The sequence below is a fragment of the Malaclemys terrapin genome, chromosome 1, assembly GCF_027887155.1.
Source record: "Malaclemys terrapin pileata isolate rMalTer1 chromosome 1, rMalTer1.hap1, whole genome shotgun sequence".
Classification (NCBI taxonomy): domain Eukaryota; kingdom Metazoa; phylum Chordata; order Testudines; family Emydidae; genus Malaclemys; species Malaclemys terrapin.
In genome coordinates this window covers 1,535,293-1,557,749 of record NC_071505.1, presented here as the reverse complement: position 1 = coordinate 1,557,749, position 22,457 = coordinate 1,535,293, and the positions used below count along the sequence as shown (strand labels likewise).

The following is a 22,457-nucleotide window of genomic DNA, read 5'->3' as shown; positions in this document are numbered from 1 at the left end:
AAACGCATCAGAAGGGATCAGAACCATGGAGACCAAGGTACGGCTGGAGCTGTTGGCAGGGCATTAGCCGGCCTAGGAATCACTGGGGGGTGGTGGCAGGACAGCCAGGGAGAAAGGAGAGACCCTTCTAGTGAGGCCAGTGGGGGTGAGGAGCATACTGGCCTTCGCTGCCGTACTGAGCCTTTCCCTGCGGCACGGACGGCGCTCAGCAAAGGAGCTGGCGCTGTGCTGTGCCAACATCCTGACCCCACGTGCGAGCCGCCCTGGCTGCCCCGGAGCCAGGGTGGGCAGCAGCAGCCCCAGTGCCGTCAGCTGCCAATGCTCCGGTGCCTGCCCGCAGGGGAGTGTGTGCCCACCCCCCGCCCGCCGAGCGGAGAGAGGCTGCAGCCACTTACTTGTAGGTGAGGCCGTCGGCGATGGCAAAGAGTTGCTGGGCCGTGAGGCCGTCCTCGGGCACGTAGCCCGTGCCCCCACTGATCAGGTAGTCGGCCATGCTGCAGGGAGAGGGGCAGAACCGTTAGCATGGGCACACGCCCGGCACGTGTAAGGGATGCCACCCGTGCCACCCTGCCTGCCCGCCCGCCCACAGCCCCGGGGGCACCGAGCGGGTCTCAGCCCCACACGCCTGGGGGAGCGGGGTCCGGGCACCTGGGGGGGGTGGCCCAGGGAGTCTGGTCCTGCAGGCATGGGCTGGGTACCGCCCAGGGGCGCTGCCAGGGTGGGGCGCCGCGCCGCGCCCCTGGGGTGGGGATGGGGGGCGCCCCCGGCCCGGCGGGCTGCAGGGAGGGAGCCCGAGCCCCAGCCCCGACCCCGGGCCCGCAGGGAGGGAGGGAGCCGCGGGCCCCAGCCCCTGCACCCGGCCCCGCGCCCGGGCTGCAGCCGGGGGCGCCACGCACCTTGGCGGCGGGGGAAGCGCGGAGCCTGCAGCGGGCGGGCCCGGGACCCGCCGGGCCGGAGCGGGGCGGAGCGCAGGGCGGACCCGCGGCTCGGCGGCTGCTCCCGGCGCACACGCAGCGCCGGGCCCGCCCCGTGGGGAGGGCGCAGGGCGCAGCGCAGCGCAGCGCACGGACCCCGCCCCGCGCGTCGGGCGCGCACCTGGCCGGCCCCGGGGTCCCCGCGCTCCGCCCGCACCGCCCGGCGCCCCCCAACCTTCCTCCCGAGCCGGTACCTCGCGGGCTCCCCCTCGCCCATGGCTCGGCCTGGGGCTCCGCCGCTCCCCGCCGGCCCGGGCTCGCTGCACGCGGCTGGCTGGGGAGGGAGACGGCGGCTGGAGGAAGGGCCGGGGGAGGAGGAGGCACCAGCCCGGCCCACGCTGGCAGCTGGCCAAGGAGCGGGGGCTAGGCCGGCCCCGGTGCTGGGGGGGCTGCCGTGGGCCCGCAGGATGGAGAGGCCAGAGGCAGCCCGGCCTGAGCCCCGTCCTTACCCAGCCCCTGACCAGCCCGGGGCACCAAACGCTGCATCTGGCCAGGCGGAGGGGTCACCCCATGGGACCCGGCTCCCCAGCCTGTACCGATTAACCCCGGTGTTGGGACGTCCTGCACTGCACCGACCCCCCTGACCTACCCCTGCCCTTTCCGCCTCAGCGCCCTGAGAGTTTCCTGTGCTGTGTTCAACTCTCAATAAACCCTCCTGTTTCATGCTGGCTGAGAGTCACTCCGGTCTAGAGAACAGGGTGGCATCAACCCCTTTTGGGGGTGGAGGCCCTGGGGGTCCAGAGCGCGTGAGAAACAGGTGTGCTAGGGCTCCGAGAGGTGCGGATCCAGGAGGTGGAGGGGCCTGACCCCGAGAGAGAGTGGACCCCCGAGAAGGGCTGTCACACTGAAAGGGGCACCCGCCACGGACCACACGGGGCCAAGAGTGGGCACAATCTGTGAGTCCGTGACAACTAGCGAGCAGACCGATCAAGTTTGCAGATGAGACAAAACTGGGGGTGTTGCAAACACTTTGGAGGCTAGAGCTAAAATTCAGAGGGATCTTGATAAATTGGCGAACTGGACTTCAGACGACCAAATGAAATTCAACCAAGACACATGTAAAGTGCCACACTTAGGGAAGGAAATGCACAAATACGGAATGGGGGAGCTCCCCAATGGCCCCAAGTCTTTAGACAAACCTCCTGGCATTAAGGACCCTAGGGGTCTACAGGCCTTGTCTACGTAGTCAGGTATGTGGAGGCAGGCAGACTTCACAGAGGCCAGAACCAACACCTGCAGTGGAGGTGCTGGCTCCCTCTGGAAGCAGTGCTGGCTGGCAGGTTTGGCTCTCCACACCCCTGTGGTCCCGCCCCAATGCACTTCACATGCTTGGTGGAGAATACGAAGTTCTGGGTGCCAGAGGGATGGGGCATTTCCTTGGAACCCCAAATGGCAGAGAATTCCCAGCCCAGCCCCCTGGGGAAGATGGAGCTTGTTATGTGGGGAAAGGAACAAGCTAAGTTTAAAGGAGAACAAAATCTGACAAGAAAATGGCCAGTTTGAATGTTCAGAAAGCCTGGGAATTCCCCTCTCACTGTTTAGCTCTGTAAGTCATGTCAAAGCCAGGAGAATCCATCCATTCTGTTCTGGGGCTTCTCCTTCCACACCAGGTCTAGGAGCCTCCTGGGGCACGTCTACACTACAAAAGCACCCAGAGCCTGGGTCTACAGACTCAGGCACATGGGGCTTGTGCTGCAGCACTAAAAATAACCGCGGAGCCGCGCCTGCTCAGACTGGAGCCGGGGGGAGGGTGTCCTGGAGCCCGAGCGGGTACATCTGCACAGCTGTTTGCAGTGCCGCAGTGAGAGGCTCTGAGACTTTCATAGATTCTAGGACTGGAAGGGACGTCGAGAGGTCATCGAGTCCAGTCCCCTGCCCGCATGGCAGGACTAAATACTGTCTAGATCATCCCTGATAGACATTTATCTAACTTACTCTTAAATATCTCCAGAGATGGAGATTCCACAACCTCCCTAGGCAATTTATTCCAGTGTTTAACCACCCTGACAGTTAGGTACTTTTTCCTAATGTCCAACCTAGACCTCCCTTGCTGCAGTTTAAGCCCATTGCTTCTTGTTCTATCCTTAGAGGCCAAGATGAACAAGTTTTCTCCCTCCTCCTTATGACACCCTTTTAGATACCTGAAAACTGCTCTCATGTCCCCTCTCAGTCTTCTCTTGCTGCCGTGGGGAATTTTTGCAGTATAGACGTACCCACGCAGACCTAACAGTGGGCTTCGGGGAATTTCTAACCCTCTATTTTTCCCTTGAGTCTGGCAGTGAATTGCTGGAACGTGGCCGATCCGATCCATGGCTAGGCCCAGCTCTCCCTTCCCAGAGAACGGCTGGTGGGCGTCAAACCCGTGCCAGGGCTGGAGAGCAGATGCCAAACTAGATGGCCCCTTGTATGCCCCAGCACAGCTGGATACTGGGCTAGAACTACGGCGGGAGATGAGCTGTAACCAGCTGGAGGATCCCATTGGGCTGATCTGGTCTAGCCAGTCCTACTGCAACGGCACAACGCTATGCTGCATACAGGCTCACTTCTGTGCTCGAGCGGCTGGCTGGGTCGGGCCCCCTAGGAGACCGGCAGGTGCTGCCCCAGCCCCCAGTGACCACAGCAACCCCCCAGGCATGTTCTGGGTGCATGTGACATGTCCCAGTCATGAGTCGGTGGGGAATTCGACACAGTTAATTGGCCCTGATGACCACGAGGGTTTGAATCCCTCGCTTTGTTTCTAATTATCTGCCCTTTTCCCTTTCCGCCTCTCCTGACTCTCTTTTAAAACTCCCTCACATGATGCTGGCACTGCTGGCTGGCCCTCACTGACCTCTGCAGGGATTCAAGGAGTTTCCTCAGGCCTTGAAACGAATGTTTTTAGAAAGCCACAGATGCAGAGAGGGCCTGGTTTGGGAATGGGCGTGCACCTGGCTGGGTGCAGATCTGGCATTCACCGAAATCCCGTATTCTGTTGTTAGCCGCTTTGTGCGTGCCAAGGTGTTCTTTGCACATCCAAGTGAGGCACGTTTATTTGTGCCCATGTAACTGCACCTCAGCGTCCTCCCCAGAATGTGTAGGGCTGCAAAAACCATCAACCCCTTTCCCCCAGACTTCTCCCACCCTCCCTGCTGTGAAAAGCACGTATGACAGAAGCCAGGCATCTGAGACACTTGTGATTGGGTCATTTCTGGGACTGAGACGAACCACAGCTGGGTTCCCCAGGTGGGTGTAAGGAAACAAAAGGTCTTTTATTTGGTGGTTGCCCCGTTCAGGCAGGGCACCACCTGCAGCAGGTCTACTCAGGTATGTTCTCCCCTTTGAGCCTCTCCCTCCAGGCCTGACACCTACTGCAGGTGTAGGGGGCAGGGCTGATTCAGATTTTAAAAGGTCAGACGGGACCTCTGTGATCATCTAGTCTGACATATTGTCCTTAATTCTGCTGGCCAGAGACTGAAGGACAATAAGGAGTTTCTGAAGTACATTAGGAACAAAAAATCCTGGTATTGGGCCATCACCAGAGGGAAATGGCAGAATTATCAATAATAATGCAGAAAAGGCAGAAGTGTTCAATAACTATTTCTGTTCTGTATTGGGAACGGATGATCTAGTCTCATCCTGTGGTGACGATAACACTCTGTCCGTTCCACTGGTATCTCAGGAGGATGTTAAACAGCAGCTACTAAAGTCGGACATTTTTAAATCAGCAGCTCCAGATGAGTTGCATCATTTTAGAAGAGCTGCTGAGGAGCTCGCTGGACCATTAATGATGCTTTTCCTGAGTCTTGGAGCACTGAGGAAGGTCCAGAGGACTGGAAGAAAGCTCCTGTTGTGCCAATATTAAAAGAGGGTAAATGGGACAACCCAGGTAATTAGAGGCCTGTCAGTCGACATTGATCCTGGGCAAGATAACGGAGCAGCTGATATGGGACTCAATGATAAAGAATTAAAGGAGGGGAATGTAATGAATGCAGATCAGCATGGGCTTATGGAAACTAGAGCCTGTCAAACTAACTTCATATCTTTTTTTGACGAGATTACAGGTGTGGTTGATAAAGGTACTAGTGGAGCGGTAATAGACTTAGACTTCTGTAAAGTGTTTGACTTGGTACCACATGATATTTTGATTAGAAAACTAGGACAATATAAAACGAAGCTGGCCCACGTTAAATGGACAAGAAGCTGGCTAATGGATAGGTCTCACAAATAAAGCATCATTGAACAGGTGTGTTTCTAGTAGGACCCCCCCGGGGTCTGTTCTTGGCCCTGTGCTATTCAACATTTTTATCAATGACTTGGAAGAAAACATAAAATCATCTCTGGTAAAGTCTGCAGATGACACAGAAATTGGGGGAGTGGTAAATAATTAAGGGAACTGGTTACTTATACAGGGTGATCTGGGTTTAGCAGGCCAATGCTCAAACCACTGAGCTATCCCTCCTCCCTCGGAAATCCCCCACTATTATTGAGTTCTTAATTTTGATAGCCTCTCTAATCTCCCTTAGCATTTCATCATCACTATCACTGTCCTGGTCAGGTGGTCGATAATAGATCCCTACTGTTATATTCTTATTAGAGCATGAAATTTCTATCCATAGAGATTCTATGGAACATGTGGATTCACTTAAGAATTTTACTTCATTTGATTCTACATTTTCTTTCACATATAGTGTCACCCGTCCGCCCCGCACGACCTGTTCTGTCCTTCCGATATATTTTGTACCCCGGAATGATTGTGTCCCATTGATTGCTCTCAGTCCACCAGGTTTCTGTGATGCCTATTATATCAATACCCTCCTTTATCACAAGGCACTCTAGTTCACCCATCTTATTATTTAGACTTCTAGCATTTGTGTACAAACACTTTAAAAACTTGTCACTGTTTATTTGTCTGCCCTTTTCTGATGTGTCAGATTCTTTTTTATGTGAATGTTTCTCATCTAATCTGGCCCATTCCAGTGCTTCACCACCCTCCTAGTGAAATAGTGTTTCCTAATATCCAACCTAAACCCCCCCACTGCAACTTGAGACCATTACTCCTTGTTCTGTCATCTGCCACCACTGAGAACAGCCGAGCTCCATCCTCTTTGGAACCAGGGGTGGTTTTATGTTTTTTGCCGCCCCAAGCATGGCAGTCAGGCGGGCTTCGGTGGCATGCCTGCGGGTGGTCCACGCTCATGCGGATTCGGCGGTGTTTCTGCGGGTGGTCTGCCGGTCCCGTGGCTTTGGCGTACTTGCCGCCGAAACCGCGTGACCGATGCAGGGCCGGCTCCAGGCACCAGTGCAGTAAGCCCCCCTGGGCCAGCGGACCTCCCGCAGGCATGCCACCAAATCCCGTCTGACTGCCGCCCTCACAGTGACCGACACGCCGCTCCCCGTGGCTTTCCGCCCCAGGCATGCGCTTACTGCTCTGTGCCTGGAGCTGCCCCTGTTTGGAACCCCCCTTCAGGTAGTTGAAGGGTGCTATCAAATTCCCCCTCATTCTTCTCTTCTGCAGACTAAACAATCCCAGTTCCCTCAGCCTCTCCTCATAAGTCATGTGCTCCAGCCCCCTAATCATTTTTGTTGCCCTCCGCTGGACTCTCTCCAATTTGTCCACATCCTTCTTGTAGTGTGGGGCCCAAAACTGGACACAGTACTCCAGGTGTGGCCACACTAGTGTCGAATAGAGGGGAATAATCACTTCCCTCACTCTGCTAGCAATGCTCCTACTAATACAGCCCAATATGCTGTTGGCCTTCTTGGCAACAAGAGCACACTGCTGTCTCATATCCAGCTTCTCGTCCGCTGTAACCCCTAGGTCCTTTTCTGCAGAACTGCTGCCTAGCCACTCGGTCCCTAGTCTGTAGCAGTGCATCAGATTCTTCCATCCTAAGTGCAGGACTCTGCACTTGTCCTTGTTGAACTTCATCAGGTTTCTTTTGCCCCAATCCTCTAATTTGTCTAGGTCCCTCTATATCCTATCCCTACCCTCCAACATATCTATCACTCCTCCCAGCTTAGTGTCACCTGCAAACTTGCTGAGAGTGCAGTCCACACCATTAACGAGCTCTGGGCCCTCACACGTGACCGGGTTGCCTGTGCATGCGACTAAACTCTTCCTGTAGCTTTACAATTGCCGCTTCTTGGCCTTTAACAGCCCCTCATGCAGAGGTCCCCAGACTGTGGGGTGCGCTCCCATGGGGGGCATGGAGGAACATCCGGGGGCTGCGGCAGGGCCGGGTCAGTCCCCCGGGGGGTGGGGAGGGAGCACCACCCAGCTCCTCCCTGCCCCCAGCTCTGCTCCGGTCCCACCCCCAGCTGCGGCCCCGTCTCCTGTCCCTGGCCCCGTCCCCAGCCTTGGTGCAGCTCCGCTCCCGCCCCCGCCCTCAGCCCCTGGCCCCAGACCTGCTCCCAGCTGCGGCCCCAGCCTTGGCCCCCTTACCCCGGTCCGCATTCCCCCTTGGAGCCACGGCCGAGCTCCTGGCTCCAGCTCCGGCGCGGGGCCAATTGGGTGCAGACAGGAGTAAGGGGGGGTGCACCCTCAAAAGTTGGGGACCGCTGCCTTAATGAGTCCAGAAGGGCTCGGTTACTTCTGGGGAAGGAATTCCAGCCACGTGTTTTGTTTGAAATTCAATGGAGTTCTGGGGTGGGGGGGAAACGGGCGAGAACATTTGGATGCTGTGTTACGCCCACCAACCCCCCGATGATTTTCACTGCTCTGTTCTCATGGCCTTGGGCTTCATCTGAACCAAATGCCCAGAAGGGAACTGGTGACCTTTGAACAACCCCATTTCCTTTTCGAAATTCCTCCCGTCTGTCCGGGTTGGACTTTTCGACACCTCTGAGTTCAGCGAGGTTCCGGGCAATCATCACACAGGAGCTGGTTAAATCTACAGCCAAAAGCATTTTGTGATATCCTCCGGTGCTGCCAGGAGCAAAGGCCAATGGGCAGTTCCAGCAGATCGAATACAGACCATCAGCAACCCCACCATTGTCATGGATCGCCGCACCAGCCCGAAAGCTGGCTCTGTCGCCAGTTCAACCTCATCCAATCGTGTGGTCCAGTGTGGGAATTGCAGCGCTCCATCGTGCGTAACAGGTCACAGACGGGACGTACACTGGGTGTGTGGAACTGGTCTCGCAAGCCCTGTACCCTTTGGGAATGACTTGAACACACGTGTCATGGAGTGTGTGGTGGGGAGACAAGGGAAAGGGAGGCCAGAGTCCCCTTGGGAGACCAGAGCCCATCTGGGCTCCCCTTCATTTTCCCAGCCAGCTCCAAACTGAAACTCCCTCCAGCGTCTCACTCAGCCTCCCCCCGGCTCCACCCCCAGCCTTTGTCCATTTCCCGGGCAGAGGTGTCACCTGGCCTCCAACCCCCTTCCTGGGTTCTCACGTTACCTGCTCAGGTCTCCTCCCTCAAGGCCAGTCTCCCATCCCAATGCAGACTGTCCAAGCCAAACTCCCCTGCAACCTTTCCAGGTCAATACTCTCCACCCAGTAGAATTCAAAGAACATATTAAGAACATTCCCACTGCGTCACAACATGTATGGTATGTAACTATGTGCATGCCCTTTACGAATGGATCCCAGTCATTTCTGGCTCCATACTGATAGTTTTAGTGACTCGTGACAACTCTTTAGTTAGCTGATAATCAATCCCACTGAACTGCTTCTTTTTTGGCCGATGATGGCAAATCAACCCGAAGGCCTCCTTCCATTTAGAGCAATCTGTAACATTCAAAAAATGTATCTGGTGTCGTGCTCTGAGCATTAACCGATCACACAGCAATGTCAGTCGAGGGCCACAGCTTCACTTTGGGAGGGCTACATCTCTGACCCGCCCGGATTAATGTATCATTTTAAAAAATACCAGGAGTTTAAAACGCAACTTGACCCATCGCCGATGTATTATCAACATTTCCACCTGGCGGACCTGGAGCTGGGAGCCAGGGGGCCAGCGAGTTCTCCCTGCCATGCCGCACAGGGCGACACATTTGAAATTACGATTCTGTAGCTTCTGAAGACACCTCCCTTACTTTTCTGTCCCCGACTTGCCCCTCGAATCGCACATGCTCCTGGACTACACGGCTTGTTCGAAGGTTTGTTCTTTCGCTTGTTTGCCTGATACATGTTCGAATGAGTGCTTCTGGGGGTGTGCCGTGGAGCTGCGGAAAACCTAAGCATCCCTGTGTCAAGGTTGCTCCATGAAAGTGACCACAAACAACACACCTCCCTGAGCCCAGCTGAACCAAGCCCCCTCAGCCTCCACTCAAGGAGCCCCCCAGCCACACCACACTGGGTGACACTCCTGAAATGATGATTCTGTAGATTTTTACCAGGGGCCTTGGTGGGTCTCCAGATGTGGAGGCATCAAGTGCTGAGCCGGCCTCACCGTGTGGCTGGGGGTGGGAGGAGCCGGTCTGGGTCTGGGCAGGAGGCTCATTGTTAGAAGGTGCACAGACGACGTTCGCTCTCCATACGGGCAGCGGCGGGATGCACACGAGGACACAGGTGGGGCCCTGGGTTATGTGCCGACCAGCTCACGCTGCCCAGGTTGGAGCCATGGGCACCTGAAACCAGGGCAGCCCCTGGCACCCAGTGATGGACGTCAGAGCTGCAGAGAAACGCCCCCTTTGGGGGAAAGCCACTGCACGTGTCATGTGGGCACAAGGCGCCTCCTTCGTCTCGCCAGGTGCAGCATTTTTCCCTCCAGCGAGGGGCGGGGGTTGAGCTAAATCAGACCCACTCGGGAGAGTTTTCGTTCCTCACTTGGGTTTTTATTCTGCCCTATTTCTAATGTAGGCCCCAGGGTGGGCCCCAGCAGCACTTTTCCACCAAAGCAAACAGGGAATCCCTCTCCCTGCCCCGTCCCTGACATGCCTCTTGGGGGCCAGCCCTTCCTCACCCAGCCCCTCAGCGGGGCTGCTTCCCCTAGAGGGAGGAGGGCAGCCTTCCCTGCATCTCTCCTCCATCCCCTCGCCAGAACAGGGGTCTTTAGAGGTCACAACACGGCAGCCCTCAATTGCACTCCGGTGTCCCTGGCTGCCCTGAGGTAACATCTTCTCAGCTCATGGGGAAAAGGCCTTCACCGTGCAGGAGTGCCTGGCAGCATATGCCAGGTGTGGTGCCCAGACACTCAGGTGATGGACACTGGAACAGAGTAAAGCCCACATTGGGTGCATCGATTTAGATCCTAAGTCCTCCAGAAGCCTACGGAGCAACTCCACAGGCGTGGGGGGCTTCTTACCCCAAGCAGCTGGCCGGGAGGGTTTCAAATTAACACTGTTTTAGCCGAAAAGGGACTCTTTTTCCCCAACCAGAATTTTTCATTAAAACATTTCAGTTTTTTTTTCAAAATTTCTCCTTTTTTCAAAATTTTCTGATAGAAACACAAACTGTCCCAACCTGCCAGGTGGTTCTGCTACGTTTCTGTATCACTTTGCAGTTTGCTTCTGTCTGACTTTCACTGATTGGCTGAGTCCTGTTTTATTGTGCTGATTGGGAACGACTCCAAAGGCATTACTAACCCCCCCCCATTTCCGAAATTAATTCTGCAAGGGACTGGAACCACGCCTGAAACACACATTAGGAATCAGAATGGGGCCAAAATGCTTCCCTCCGTCCCCGCCTACGGACACTTCCATGGAATATTCCATTTTTTATCAGCTCTGTTAACAAAACAAGACCCCATCCATCCATCCATCTTGGCGCATGTGCTGTTCAACATATTCATAAATGATCTGGAAAAAGGGGTAAACAGTGAGGTGGCAAAATTTGCAGATGATACAAAACTACTCAAGATAGTTAAATCCAAAGCAGACTACGAAGAGTTACAAAAGGATCTCACAAAACTGGTGACTGGGCAACAAAATGGCAAATGAAATTCAGTGTTGATAAACGCAAAGCAATGCACATGGGAAAACATAATCCCAAATACACATATACAAGGATGGGGTCTAAATTAGCTGTTACCGCTCAAGAAAGATCTTGGCGTCATTGTAGATAGTTCTATGAAAACCACAGGCATAATTTTTGGGGGGAGGAGAGCAGGGGGGCATTGCCCCCCAAACTGCAAGCTTCGGGCAGGTGTGGAATTTGCCCCCCCACATTCGGCCCCATTGGCCCGATTGGAGCTGTACCCCAAATATAGCTCCCCAAACTGTGGGGCGCACCTCCTAGGGGAGCATAGAGGAATGTTCAGGGGGGGCACAGCAGGGCCTCGGCCAATCCCCATAGGGGTGGGGAGGGAGCACCACCTAACCCTGCTCTGCCCCCAGCTCCACTCCTGGGCATGGCCCTGGCCCTGGCCCTGACTGTGGCCCCTCTCCCAGTTCCCAGCAGCATCCCTGCTCCCAGCCCCAGCTCCCCACTACAGCTCCTTAGGGGGCATGGACCAGGTAAGGGGGGGAGCACGCGCAAAAACTTTTGGGGCCCACTGAACTACACCTATGCTGAAAACATCCTCTGAATGTGCAGTGGCAGTCAAAATTGCCAGGGTGTTTGGGAGAAGGAGAGTTAAGCCTATTGTTTTCTCAGGCCAAAAGGCTGCTGGAAATGTATAAGAACCCTGGGACACGATCCTACTTCATCTCAGATCTGCTTTGGGTTTCAAGAGGGGGAAACCTTAAGCCACAAGGATTGAGATCCCCAGTCACTGACTGGAGTCACCCTGAATATGGACATTGGACTATAACCTATGGACTATTTCTAAAAGGACTTTTGGCAACTACAAACTCATCTCTGGTATGTATCTGAACCTCAAGAATTGAATTCAAGTCTGTCTGTATATTGATCTTTTAACCAACACTCTCTCTCTTTTCTTGTTTAATACACTTTAGTTTAGTTAATAAGAATTGGCTGTAGCGTGTATTTTGGGTAAGATCTAAGTTATAATTGGACCTGGGTATGTGGCTGATCCTTTGGGATTGGAAGAAGCTTTTCTTTTACATGATGAGATCAGATTTTCAGTAATCATCATCATATCTGACAGGTGTGTCTGGACGGAGGCCTGAGGCTGGGCACTTTAAGGGAACTGCGTTGTTTGAACTTCTGAGTAACCAGTGAGGTACTACAGAAGCTGTTTTGGGCTGGTTGGTAAATCTAAGTATTGGAATATCCACCAGCTTCTGCGGTTTGTCTGCCTCGTTCTGTTTGCAGTTCACCCTGATTGAGTGACCTCAGCCGGCTCCCACGGGCAGCGCCGTCACAAGAGGTCTATAAAATCATGACTAAGGCTGCGAGTCTGTCACGGATTCTGTGACTTTCTGTGACCTCGTGACTTCTGCAGTGGCCGGTGCTGGCTCAGGGGCTGCTTCAGCCGGGCAGCCCCTGGACCAGCAGCAGTAGTTTGGGTGTGTGGGAGGGGGCTCAGGCCTAGGGGAAGGGGGTTGGAAGGGTGCGGGGGGGCACTAACTTCAGGGTGGGGGGTTCCCCGCCTCCCACTGTCATGGCCCTGCAGCTCCTAAGTGGTGGAGGGGCCAGGGGGCTCCATGCGCTGCCCACGCTCACAGGCCCCGCCCCCACAGCTCCCATTGGCTGTGGTTCCCAGCCAATGGGAGCCGCGCAGCCGGCGCTTGTGGCGGGAGCAGCGCACGGAGCCCCCTGGCCCCTCCACTGCCTAGGAGCTACAGGGACACATGGAGCCAGGTAGTGAGCCCCTGCCAGCCCTGCCAACCCTCCTGCCCCCAACACCAGCCGGGGTCCCAAGCTCCATGCCACAGCCCGGCCCCCCTGAACATCAGCAGGGTCCCAGGCCACCTCCCCCAGTCCCCGCAGCACCCCTGGACTGCCCCCACAGCCCCGCCCAAGTTTTAGTTAGGGGTATATAGTTTACTGCCTGTGACCTGTCTATGACTTTTACTAAAAGTACGCGTGACTAAAACGTAGCCTTAACCATGACTGGTGTGGAGCCAGTGACTAGGGAAGTGTTATTTACCCTGTCACATAACACACGAACCAGGCGTCACCCAATTAAATTAATTGGCAGCAGGTTTAAAACGAACACAAGGAAGTATTTCTTCACACAACGGTCAGTCAGCCTGTGGAACTCGTCACCAGGGGATGTTGTGAGGCCAAAAGTATAATTGGGTTCAAAGAAGAACTAGATAAATTCAGGAGGACAGGTCCAGCAGTGGCTATTAGCCAGGATGGGCAGGGACGCAGCCTCATGCTCTGGGTGTCCTAAACCTCTGGCTGTCAGTAGCTGGGAATGGGCGACAGGGGATGGATCACTGATAATTGTCCTGTTCTGTTCATTCCCTCTGGGGCACCTGGCACTGGCTGCTGTCGGCAGACAGGACGTTGGACTAAATGGACCATTGGTCTGACCCAGTGTGGCCGTTCTCACGTTCTTGTCATGCCGACTGACCCCGGGGGCTAGATTTAACACATGCTGCCGGCAGGTTGAGAAACATGGAATGATTCGGTTGGCACAAGCAGCCCAGCAGTTTGGATTTATCATTTGAATCACCAGAAATCCCCTTGTGTTTCCATGCTGGGAAGTGGGCTGGTCCGACAGCACCACGTTCCTGCCAGGTCCAGAGCACAAGATGCGTTTTGGCCTCCGCTCGCAAACAAACGCCTCCTTTGCATTCCCAGGCTGTGGTGAGAAGTTACCCAGCCAGAACCGGGGGGGAGGGGAGGCCATGCTCTCTGATTTCAGCAGCTGTTTGGCAACATGCCTGGCGGGTCGGGAGCCGTAAATCATGTGGGACGTTACTGGTACAACATGAAACGTGGCTTGTTCCCCAGGAGGCACGTCTAACATGCATGTAATCAGCTGCTTCTGATCCGGCGCTACGCCCTCAACGGGGACGGGACACCCAATCCCAGGCCCTCCACTTTCACTAGGGTGACCTGAGTTCCACTTCCGGCTCCAGCAGGGAGCTGCTGCATGGCCCGGGCTGAATCCCCTTGCCGCAGTCCCCCACTCCCCGTGTGCACGCTGGGGGCCGGATCCTAGCCGGGGGACTCTTCTGTTAACTCAGGGGCTGGCTGTCACCAGCAGCTGTCCCTGCAGCCTGTCCCCCGAGTCGCTGCTTCCAGGGCAGCCAAGCTCAGTGGAGCTGGAGCGACTGGGTGCACGTCTGAAGTGAGCAGGGGAGGGGCCCGCCTCAGTCTAGTTCCAGGCCATGCAAACAGCCCATGCACCTGGCAGGGTCGGCAGAGAGAGCAGGGCCAGAGGGTCTCCGGGGCAGGGTGTGGCGGGCCTGGGGAATAACCAGAGGCCATTGGTCTCTGGGGCTGCCAATCCAGCACTCCCACCAGTGCAGCAATTCTTTTTTTTTTTTTTTTTTTTAATATAATGGAGAGATCCCATCTCCTAGAACTGGAAAGGACCCTGAAAGGTCATTGAGTCCAGCCCCCTGCCTTCACTAGCAGGACAAGTACTGATTTTGCCCCAGATCCCTAAGTGGCCTCCTCAAGGATTGAACTCACAACCCTGGGTTTAGCAGGCCAATGCTTAAACCACTGAGCTATCCCCCGCTTCTCTAAGACAGACACCCCCCGCCCCGCCCCGCCCTGCCCTGCCCTGCCCCGCCCCGCCCTGCCCCTGTGTTGGCAGCCTCACGCTCGGAACCAATCCTGCATGGCCCGAGTCTCCCCCTGGGGCAGGGATGGGCTCTGTTCCCGCCCTCGGGGGTTGGCACCCCTGGCACTGCCCGCACTAAATCTGCACTTGGCTGGCGTGGCGGTGTAGCACTGGTGACCGGCATGGAGTAAGGCCCCACGACATTTTAATACCAGGCCGCCAACCACATCCTCCAGGGCTGCCCCGCAAACTGAACAGCACACAGGGTACTGGGTGCTGGCCGCTCCTGCCGCAGGGCACCGGGCAGAGCTGAGGAATCACGCAGTCCCACGGGAGGAGGCGCCCGTGCTGACTCCCAGAGGCCAGCTCCTTCCCAGCTCCATCAGCACCGAGAGTCCACTCGGACCTGGTGCGAGGCCCTGGGCACAGTGGAGCAGGGGCGGAGGCAGTGTTAGGAGACCCCCACCCCCTGAAAACACACAGGCTGTTACTGCGAAAGACGGGGAGGGACGGGTCTGCAACCAGTCAGATCCCGTCCAGGGTTCCTGCCCAGCCCAGAGTCTCAGGGCAAGGTCGCTGAAAATAACCCAGTGGGGCACAGAAAGGTGTTGGGGCCCAGAACTCAGGTCTCCAGCCAGTGTAGCTAGCTGCTCCGGGGAGGCATGGGGGCCCTGAGGGGTCCCGCCCAACGGTCCAGCCCCTTCCATACATCTCACAAGGCCCAAGATAGATGCTGGAGGGATAGCTCAGTGGTATGAGCATTGGCCTACTAAGCCCAGGATTGTGAGTTCAATTCTTGAGAGGGCCACTTAGGGATTTGGGCATAAATTGGTACTTGGTTCTGCTAGTGAAGGCAGTGGGCTGGACTTGATGACCTTTCAGGGTCCCTTCCAGCTCTATGAGATATAGGTATATTATCTCCACACACACACATATATATATATTTAATCCCACAAGGAGATGGAATCTCAGGCTCCCCACTGGCGGGTGGAGTCGGGATGGGCCGTGAGATACAGCCCTCAGAAATCACACCCCTCTGCCCGTCAGGCTGGGTTGCGATGGTTGTTATCTCAAGAACTGCCGGAGCGGGAACAACGTGTATAGCGGGAGTGCTGAGTAGGGGTGACACTGGTTTTCAACCAGACACTTCGGGCTTCGGCATGTGTGTCTGGGAGCCATTTGACAAGCCCTGATGTCTGGCTTTTTCATCGGGGGGGGGGGGAAGAGGCGGAGCGGGGCCAGGGCCATGGGGGGAGAAGTGGAGCAGGGTGTGCCCTTGAGGAAGGGGCAGATAATGGGCGGGGCCTATCAGAAGAGGCGGGGCAGGGGCGGGACCTCGGGGGTTAAGTTATCAGCCCTGACAAAGGTGGCAACCCTACTGCTGAGAGCCATTGAACCAAACTGCAAACTCTGGATATGATGGAAACCAGGACAAGCCAGGGGGTGCAGCTGCCCCCTGGCACCCCGAGTTTCAGCACCTAGGAGAGCAGCATGTCCCTGCCCGGCCTGCGGTGGTGACGGGCTCCTTGTCCCCCTAGGGGCAGGGAGCAGAGGGGCTGGGATTGGAGTAGGTGGGGGGCCGTGCGGGCGATCGGGATGAGCCGGGGGTCTCAGCTCTGGGCCATGGCACCATCTTCCCAAGAGCTCATGTTTGTCGCTGCGTCGGGCTCCCACTGCCCAGCAGAATCCCGGGCCGGTCAGTGGGCACCCCAAGCCCTGCTACCTGCAACACGAATGGGGGTGCCCAGCACCTGGCCTGCCAGCTCCTGGTCCCGGCTCCGGGGGGCCCCACAGGCCGGCCAGGGGAAAACCAGGCCTACAAAAGACAGCCGGAGGAAGGGGTCTGCCAGAGACGGGGAGCGTGGGGATGGGGCCAGCAGTGAGAGCAGCCAGGACGTGTGCGGTCCCAGGAAACGCCCTTGGACGCCCTCTGCCCTCAGGGCCCCGCTGGGCACAGAGGCGCTGAGCAGTCTGAGGGCAGGCTGGAGCGTGGCAGAGTGAGGCCGACGGGGCAGGAATCTGGGAAGCCTGCAAAGATCTAGGAGCAGGGCTTAAATGCGGAGAGATTATTGCCTGGAGCCCCCCCTCCCATTCGGGGCTCTGCAGGGCGCTGGGCCTCAGGGCTTCTGCCCCGTCGGGGGGGGGGGAGGGCAGTTGCTGGGCCTCAGGGCTTCTGCCCCGTGGGGGGGGCGGTTGCTGGGCCTCGGGGCTTCAGCCCTGCAGGAGGTGCTGGGGCTCCCACGGGTTTGAAAAGATTCCCTGGAGCTCCACTGCGGACGGCTCCGGTTGAATTTAAGGAGCCCCCAGGCGAGTGCAAACAGTGCCCCCGGCAGGATCCAGGCCAGGGTCGCTAGCCATGGGGCCACGGCCAGGGGCTGTTGGGAGGGGTTCGTGCGGGGCCACGTGCCAGCGGGCAGACGAGCAGAGCGGTGAGCTGCCAGCGTCCCCAGCTGGCCCTCGCCCGATCCCCAGGCAGCACTCTGCCCCCTGGCCACAGCGATCCCACAGGGGCTGAGCTGTGCCCGGCCCCCACCTCATGCCTGTCTTCACTCCCCGCCCGGCCCACCTTCCCTCCGCCTCTGGGGCAGGGCAGACACCGAGCCCCCTCTCCAGCACTGCCAGGCTGCCCTCCAGTGGCCTGACGGAGCACGGCAGGGCCATGCCCGCTCGCTGCGTACCCCCCCGATGCCCGAGGGCAAATGAAGGGTGGGGCGGTGTGACGGAGCAGGGAGCAGGGCAGATTTGACCTGGGAATGTTGCAGGGGGGTTGCAGTGGGGATGTGGGACTTCCCTTGAAGGAAGCTACCTGAGCTGTAACCTGAGCCAGGAACGGGGGTGGGGAGAATTAACACCTTCTGCCCCGGAGACTGGACAAAGGAGAGGAGCAGCGGGAGGAGTTTGGAGTTAGTTTCGGTTTGGGCTGGGTGGTGCAAGGCAGGGAACCCCAAGCTGGGGTCTAAGCTCCCTGAACCTCCCAGAGGGACCTAATTGAGGGGGTCTGGTCGTACCTACACGCTCTGCTTGAGACTGTGTTCCTGTCCTTAAATAAACCTTCTGCTTTACTGGCTGGTTGAGAGTCGCAGTGAATCTCGGGAAGAGGGGTGCAGGGCCCTAACTCCCCAACAATCCGCAACAACTGGTGGCAGTGGTGGGATCTACTGCACCCCGTGGACGGCGCTTCCTGCAGTAAGTGACTGGGGAGCAGTAAAACGAAGGGGGATTGACGGGGACCAGGCCTGCTGAAGAGTGGGAGAGAGACGGTTATTACCCCTGGGAGTGTGTGACCAGCGAGAAGGACTTTTGCAGTAACAGGGTCCCCCGGGGGGATCGCAGCGAGTGGTCCCAGGGGCGGAGGAGTCTGCAGCTCGACCCTGGCAGAGAGGCGGTGACCTCGAGAAGGGCTGGCACACTAGGGGGCCCCCTGGGAACTGTGGGGAGCTGTGAGCACACAGGCCGGTGAGTGGCCAGCAGGAAGATGTATGCCAAGCGGCTTAAGAGCGACCTGGTGGAGCTGTGCAAGCAGAGGCGGCTGCGCATTGGGAGGCTCACCAAAGAACAGCTCATTGCCCAGCTGGAGGCGGAAGATCGCGCGAATGAACTGATCCCTGTGTCTCAGGGAAGCAGCCTGGCAAATGCAGCGCAGGCACCAGTGTCTGTCCCAGCTGGGAGTGGTCAGCCGGCTGCTGAGGGCTTCCCGAGACCCCTCCTTCCTATGCCTAGGGGAAGGGTGGGGAGGAGCCCAGCAAATACCGAAGGCGCCGTGACCCCCCCGGCCAGCAGGGGGTCCCCCCGGCGAAGCTCGCCGGCCAGCAGAGGATCCTCCCGGCGACGTTCGGCATCCGTGGAGCGGAATTGGCTGGAATGGGAGAAAGAGCTAAAACTGAGAGAGCTGGAGGATCGTGAACGACAGAGACAGCATGAACGGGAGGAGAATGAGAGACAGAGACAGCATGAAGAGAGACAGAGACAGGAGAATGAGAGACAGCGTCAGCATGACCTGGAACTGGCGAGATTGAAGGGCAGCGAACCCCCGGCTGCGGTGAGTGAGGGGGGACCCAGGACTGCACGGAGCTTTGATAAGTGCATCATGGCCCCATACAAGGAGGGGGAGGACATGGATGACTTCCTGGAGGCCTTTGAGACGGCCTGCGAGCTGCACCGGGTTGATCCCGCGGACAGACTCCGGGTCCTTACCCCCTTACTGGACCCCAAAGCCGTGGCATTGTACCGCCAACTGGGAGAGGCAGAGAAAGGGGACTACGAACTATTCAAAAAGGCCCTGCTACGTGAGTTTGGGCTGACTCCTGAGATGTACCGGGAAAGGTTCCGGAGTCAAGATAAAACCCCTGAGATCTCATATCTGCAACTAGCCGTCCGCATGGAAAGATACGCCAGCAAGTGGGCTGGTGGGGCCCAGACGAAGGAGGACCTGATTAAACTGCTGGTACTGGAGCAACTGTATGAGCGGTGCCCATCCGACCTGAGGCTGTGGTTGGTGGACAGAAAGCCAGAGAACCCGCGACACGCCGGGCAGCTGGCTGATGAGTTTGTAAAGAGCCGGTCAGGGGGTGGCAGGGAGGAGCCCCAAAGGAACAGGCCCGCCGCGATGCAGAGAGAGAGTCACCCTGGGACCTCCCAAAGGGGGAATATGGGGAATCCCCTCCCACGGGGAATGCCCAGCATCAGGGACAACCGACCGGCTCGAGGGGACCCACGGGACCTGAGCTGCTATTACTGCGGCCGAAGAGGCCACGTTCGGGCCCAGTGCCCCAAGCTCAAGGACAGACTGAGCAGACCGAACCCGCACCGGGTTAACTTGGTAGAGGCCCAGACGGACGAGGGGCAGGCTTCCCACGCAAGAGGGGCTGGCAGCTTATCAACTGCTCAAGAGAGAGAAGGGCCCCCGGCCAGCTTCTCTAGGGGGCCAGATGCTCCGGATTCAAAGTTCTCCGTTTACAGGGTTGGCGCGGGGCTGTCCCTGCGGAGCGAGTGCCTTGTTCCCCTGGAGGTGGATGGGAAGAAAGTTTATGGATACTGGGACACGGGCGCAGAGGTGACACTGGCCCGGCCCGGGGTGGTGGCCCCAGATCGGGTGGTACCCAACACCTTCCTGACCCTGACCGGGGTGGGCGGGACCCCATTCAAGGTTCCCGTAGCGAGGGTACACCTGAAATGGGGGGCCAAGGAGGGCCCCAAGGACGTGGGAGTGCACCACCATTTGCCCACTGAGGTGTTGATGGGGGGGGACCTAGAGGACTGGCCAAGCAGCCCCCAGACCGCCTTAGTCGTGACCCGTAGCCAGAGCCGGCGAGGGGCACTACGCCCTGACCTTGGGAAGGATGTCCCACCGGAGGCACCGAACCCTTCCCGGGTGGGGAGGGAACACCCAAGGACAGGCCGCGGGGTGACTGGGGCTTCCGACCCAGCCGACGAGAGGGAGCAGGTCCCCATCCCTTCCCCAGCCGCCGAGTTCCAGGCCGAGTTGCAGAAGGACCCCTCCCTGCGGAAGCTAAGGGGCCTGGCTGACCTCAGTGTGGTACAGACCATGAGGAGAGGATGCAAGGAGAGGTTCCTGTGGGAGAAGGGGTTCCTGTACCGAGAGTGGGCTCCCCCGGGGGAAGTGGAGTCGTGGGGGATCAGGAGGCAGCTGGTGGTTCCCCAGAAGTTTCGCCACAAGCTACTGTACCTGGCCCATGACATCCCTCTCGCAGGGCACCAGGGGATCCGGCGCACCAGGCAGAGGCTGCTACAGAACTTCTACTGGCCCGGGGTCTTCACCAACGTCCGGCAGTACTGCCGATCCTGTGACCCCTGCCAGAGGGTGGGGAAGGCCCGGGACAAGGGGAAGGCAGCATTGAGACCTTTGCCCATCATAGAGGAGCCTTTCCAGAAGGTGGCCATGGACATAGTGGGACCTCTCAGCAAGACGACCCGGTCTGGGAAGAAATACATCCTGGTGGTGGTAGATTTCGCCACCCGCTACCCCGAGGCAGTGCCCTTATCGTCCATTGAAGCAGACACTGTGGCAGATGCGCTGCTGACCATTTTCATCCGAGTGGGGTTCCCCAAGGAAGTCTTGACGGACCAAGGGTCCAACTTCATTTCGGCCCTACTCCGGTGCTTGTGGGAGAGATGTGGGGTCCGGCACAACTGGGCCTCAGCATATCACCCCCAATCCAACGGGCTGGTGGAGAGGTTCAATGGGACGCTAAAAATGATGCTGAAAACATTTATGAATCAGCACCCGCAGGTCTGGGACAAGTACTTACCTCACCTGCTGTTTGCGTACAGGGAGGTACCCCAGGAGTCTACCGGGTTTTCGCCTTTCGAACTGCTGTATGGAAGGCGGGTAAGGGGGCCCCTGGACCTGATGAGAGACGAATGGGAGGGGAAGGCCACTCCTGACGGAGAGTCGGTGGTGGAGTATGTCCTGACCTTCCGGGAACGACTTGCCGAGCTCATGGGCCTGGCCAGGGAGAATCTGGCCAGAGCCCAGAGGAAGCAGAAGGTCTGGTATGACCGCACAGCATGGGCCCGCGCCTTCGCCACTGGGGATCAAGTGATGGTCCTCATCCCCGTGAGGAAAAACAAACTCCAGGCCGCCTGGGAAGGGCCCTTCAAGGTTGTCAAGCAACTAAACGAGGTAAACTATGTGGTGGAGCTGTCGAACCGGGCACACCACCACCGGGTGTACCATGTGAATATGATGAAGCCATATTATGACAGGGGAAATATGGTGTTGGCCGTGTGTGGACAGTGGGAGGGGCAGGGAGATGACCCTTTAGTAGATCTATTCCCTGGGACAAGAGTTGGCTTCCCCCTGGAAGCAATTCCCCTCTCTGATCGGCTAACCCCTGCCCAGCGAGCTGAGATCGGAGGGGTGCTGCATCTGTACCAGCAGCTGTTTTCCAACCAGCCTGGACGCACTAATCTGACTGTCCCCCGGGTGCAGACAGGATCGCACCCGCCTATAAAATGCTCCCCCTTCCGAGCCACAGGGAAAACTGCTCAGGACCTGGAAAGAGAGGTCAATGACATGCTGGCTTTGGGGGTGATCCAGCCGTCTTCCAGCCCTTGGGCCTCGCCGGTGGTGCTGGTCCCCAAAAAGGACGGGTCGATCCGGTTCTGTGTGGACTATCGGAAGCTCAATGCCATCACTGTAGCCGATGCCTACCCCATGCCCAGGCCGGACGAGCTCCTAGACAAGCTGGGAGGTGCTCGGTACCTTACCACCATGGATCTTACAAAGGGCTATTGGCAAGTGCCGCTGGATGCAGATGCCAGGCTGAAATCGGCCTTTGTCACCCCTCTGGGGCTCTATGAGTTCCTGACCCTGCCCTTCGGCCTCAAGGGAGCGCCGGCCACCTTCCAGCGCCTGGTGGATCAGCTACTGAGGGGGATGGAGAGTTTTGCCGTGGCGTATATCGATGACATCTGTGTCTTTAGCCAGACCTGGGAGGACCACATATCCCAGGTTAGACAAGTGCTGGACCGACTCCAGAAGGCTGGGCTGACCGTAAAACCGGAGAAGTGCAAGGTGGGGATGGCTGAGGTATCCTACCTAGGCCACCGGGTGGGAAGCGGCTGCCTAAAGCCGGAACCAGCCAAAGTGGAGGTGATCAGAGACTGGCCCGCTCCTCAAACCAAAAAGCAGGTCCAAGCCTTTATTGGGATGGCAGGATACTATCGGAGGTTTGTGCCCCACTTTAGCGCCATAGCCGCCCCCATCACTGAGCTGTGCAAGAAGGGGAAGCCAGACAAAGTGGTCTGGACTGAGGAGTGCCAGGAGGCTCTCCGGGCGCTGAAGGAGGCTCTGGTCAGTGGCCCAGTTCTGGCAAACCCAGACTTTGACAAGCCCTTTATGGTGTTCACCGACGCCTCAGACACAGGACTGGGGGCGGTGTTAATGCAGGAGGATGAAAAGGGGGAGAGACACCCCATCGTGTACCTGAGCAAGAAGTTGCTACCCC

General features: G+C 57.6%; 1 protein-coding gene across 5 annotated transcripts in view; it reads right to left on the bottom strand.

The window, feature by feature from the left end:
• The window catches only part of IMPDH1 (inosine monophosphate dehydrogenase 1), a 50,086-nt gene extending 48,476 nt beyond the window's left edge, over nt 1-1,610 (bottom strand). Inside the window, exons 1-2 of one of the 5 annotated variants that reach the window (XM_054037157.1) lie at nt 1,169-1,610; nt 396-494 (exon numbers count right to left, since the gene is read on the bottom strand). In XM_054037157.1, the coding sequence (XP_053893132.1) occupies nt 396-494; nt 1,169-1,191 (122 nt within the window). In that variant the 5' untranslated portion in view covers nt 1,192-1,610. Of the gene's footprint in view, nt 1-395; nt 495-648; nt 733-896; nt 984-1,168 lie in introns of those variants that run through there. The other 4 variants (XM_054037246.1, XM_054037491.1, XM_054037331.1 and 1 more) reach the window with 4 other exon arrangements.
• Between the last annotated feature and the right edge of the window lie 20,847 nt (nt 1,611-22,457).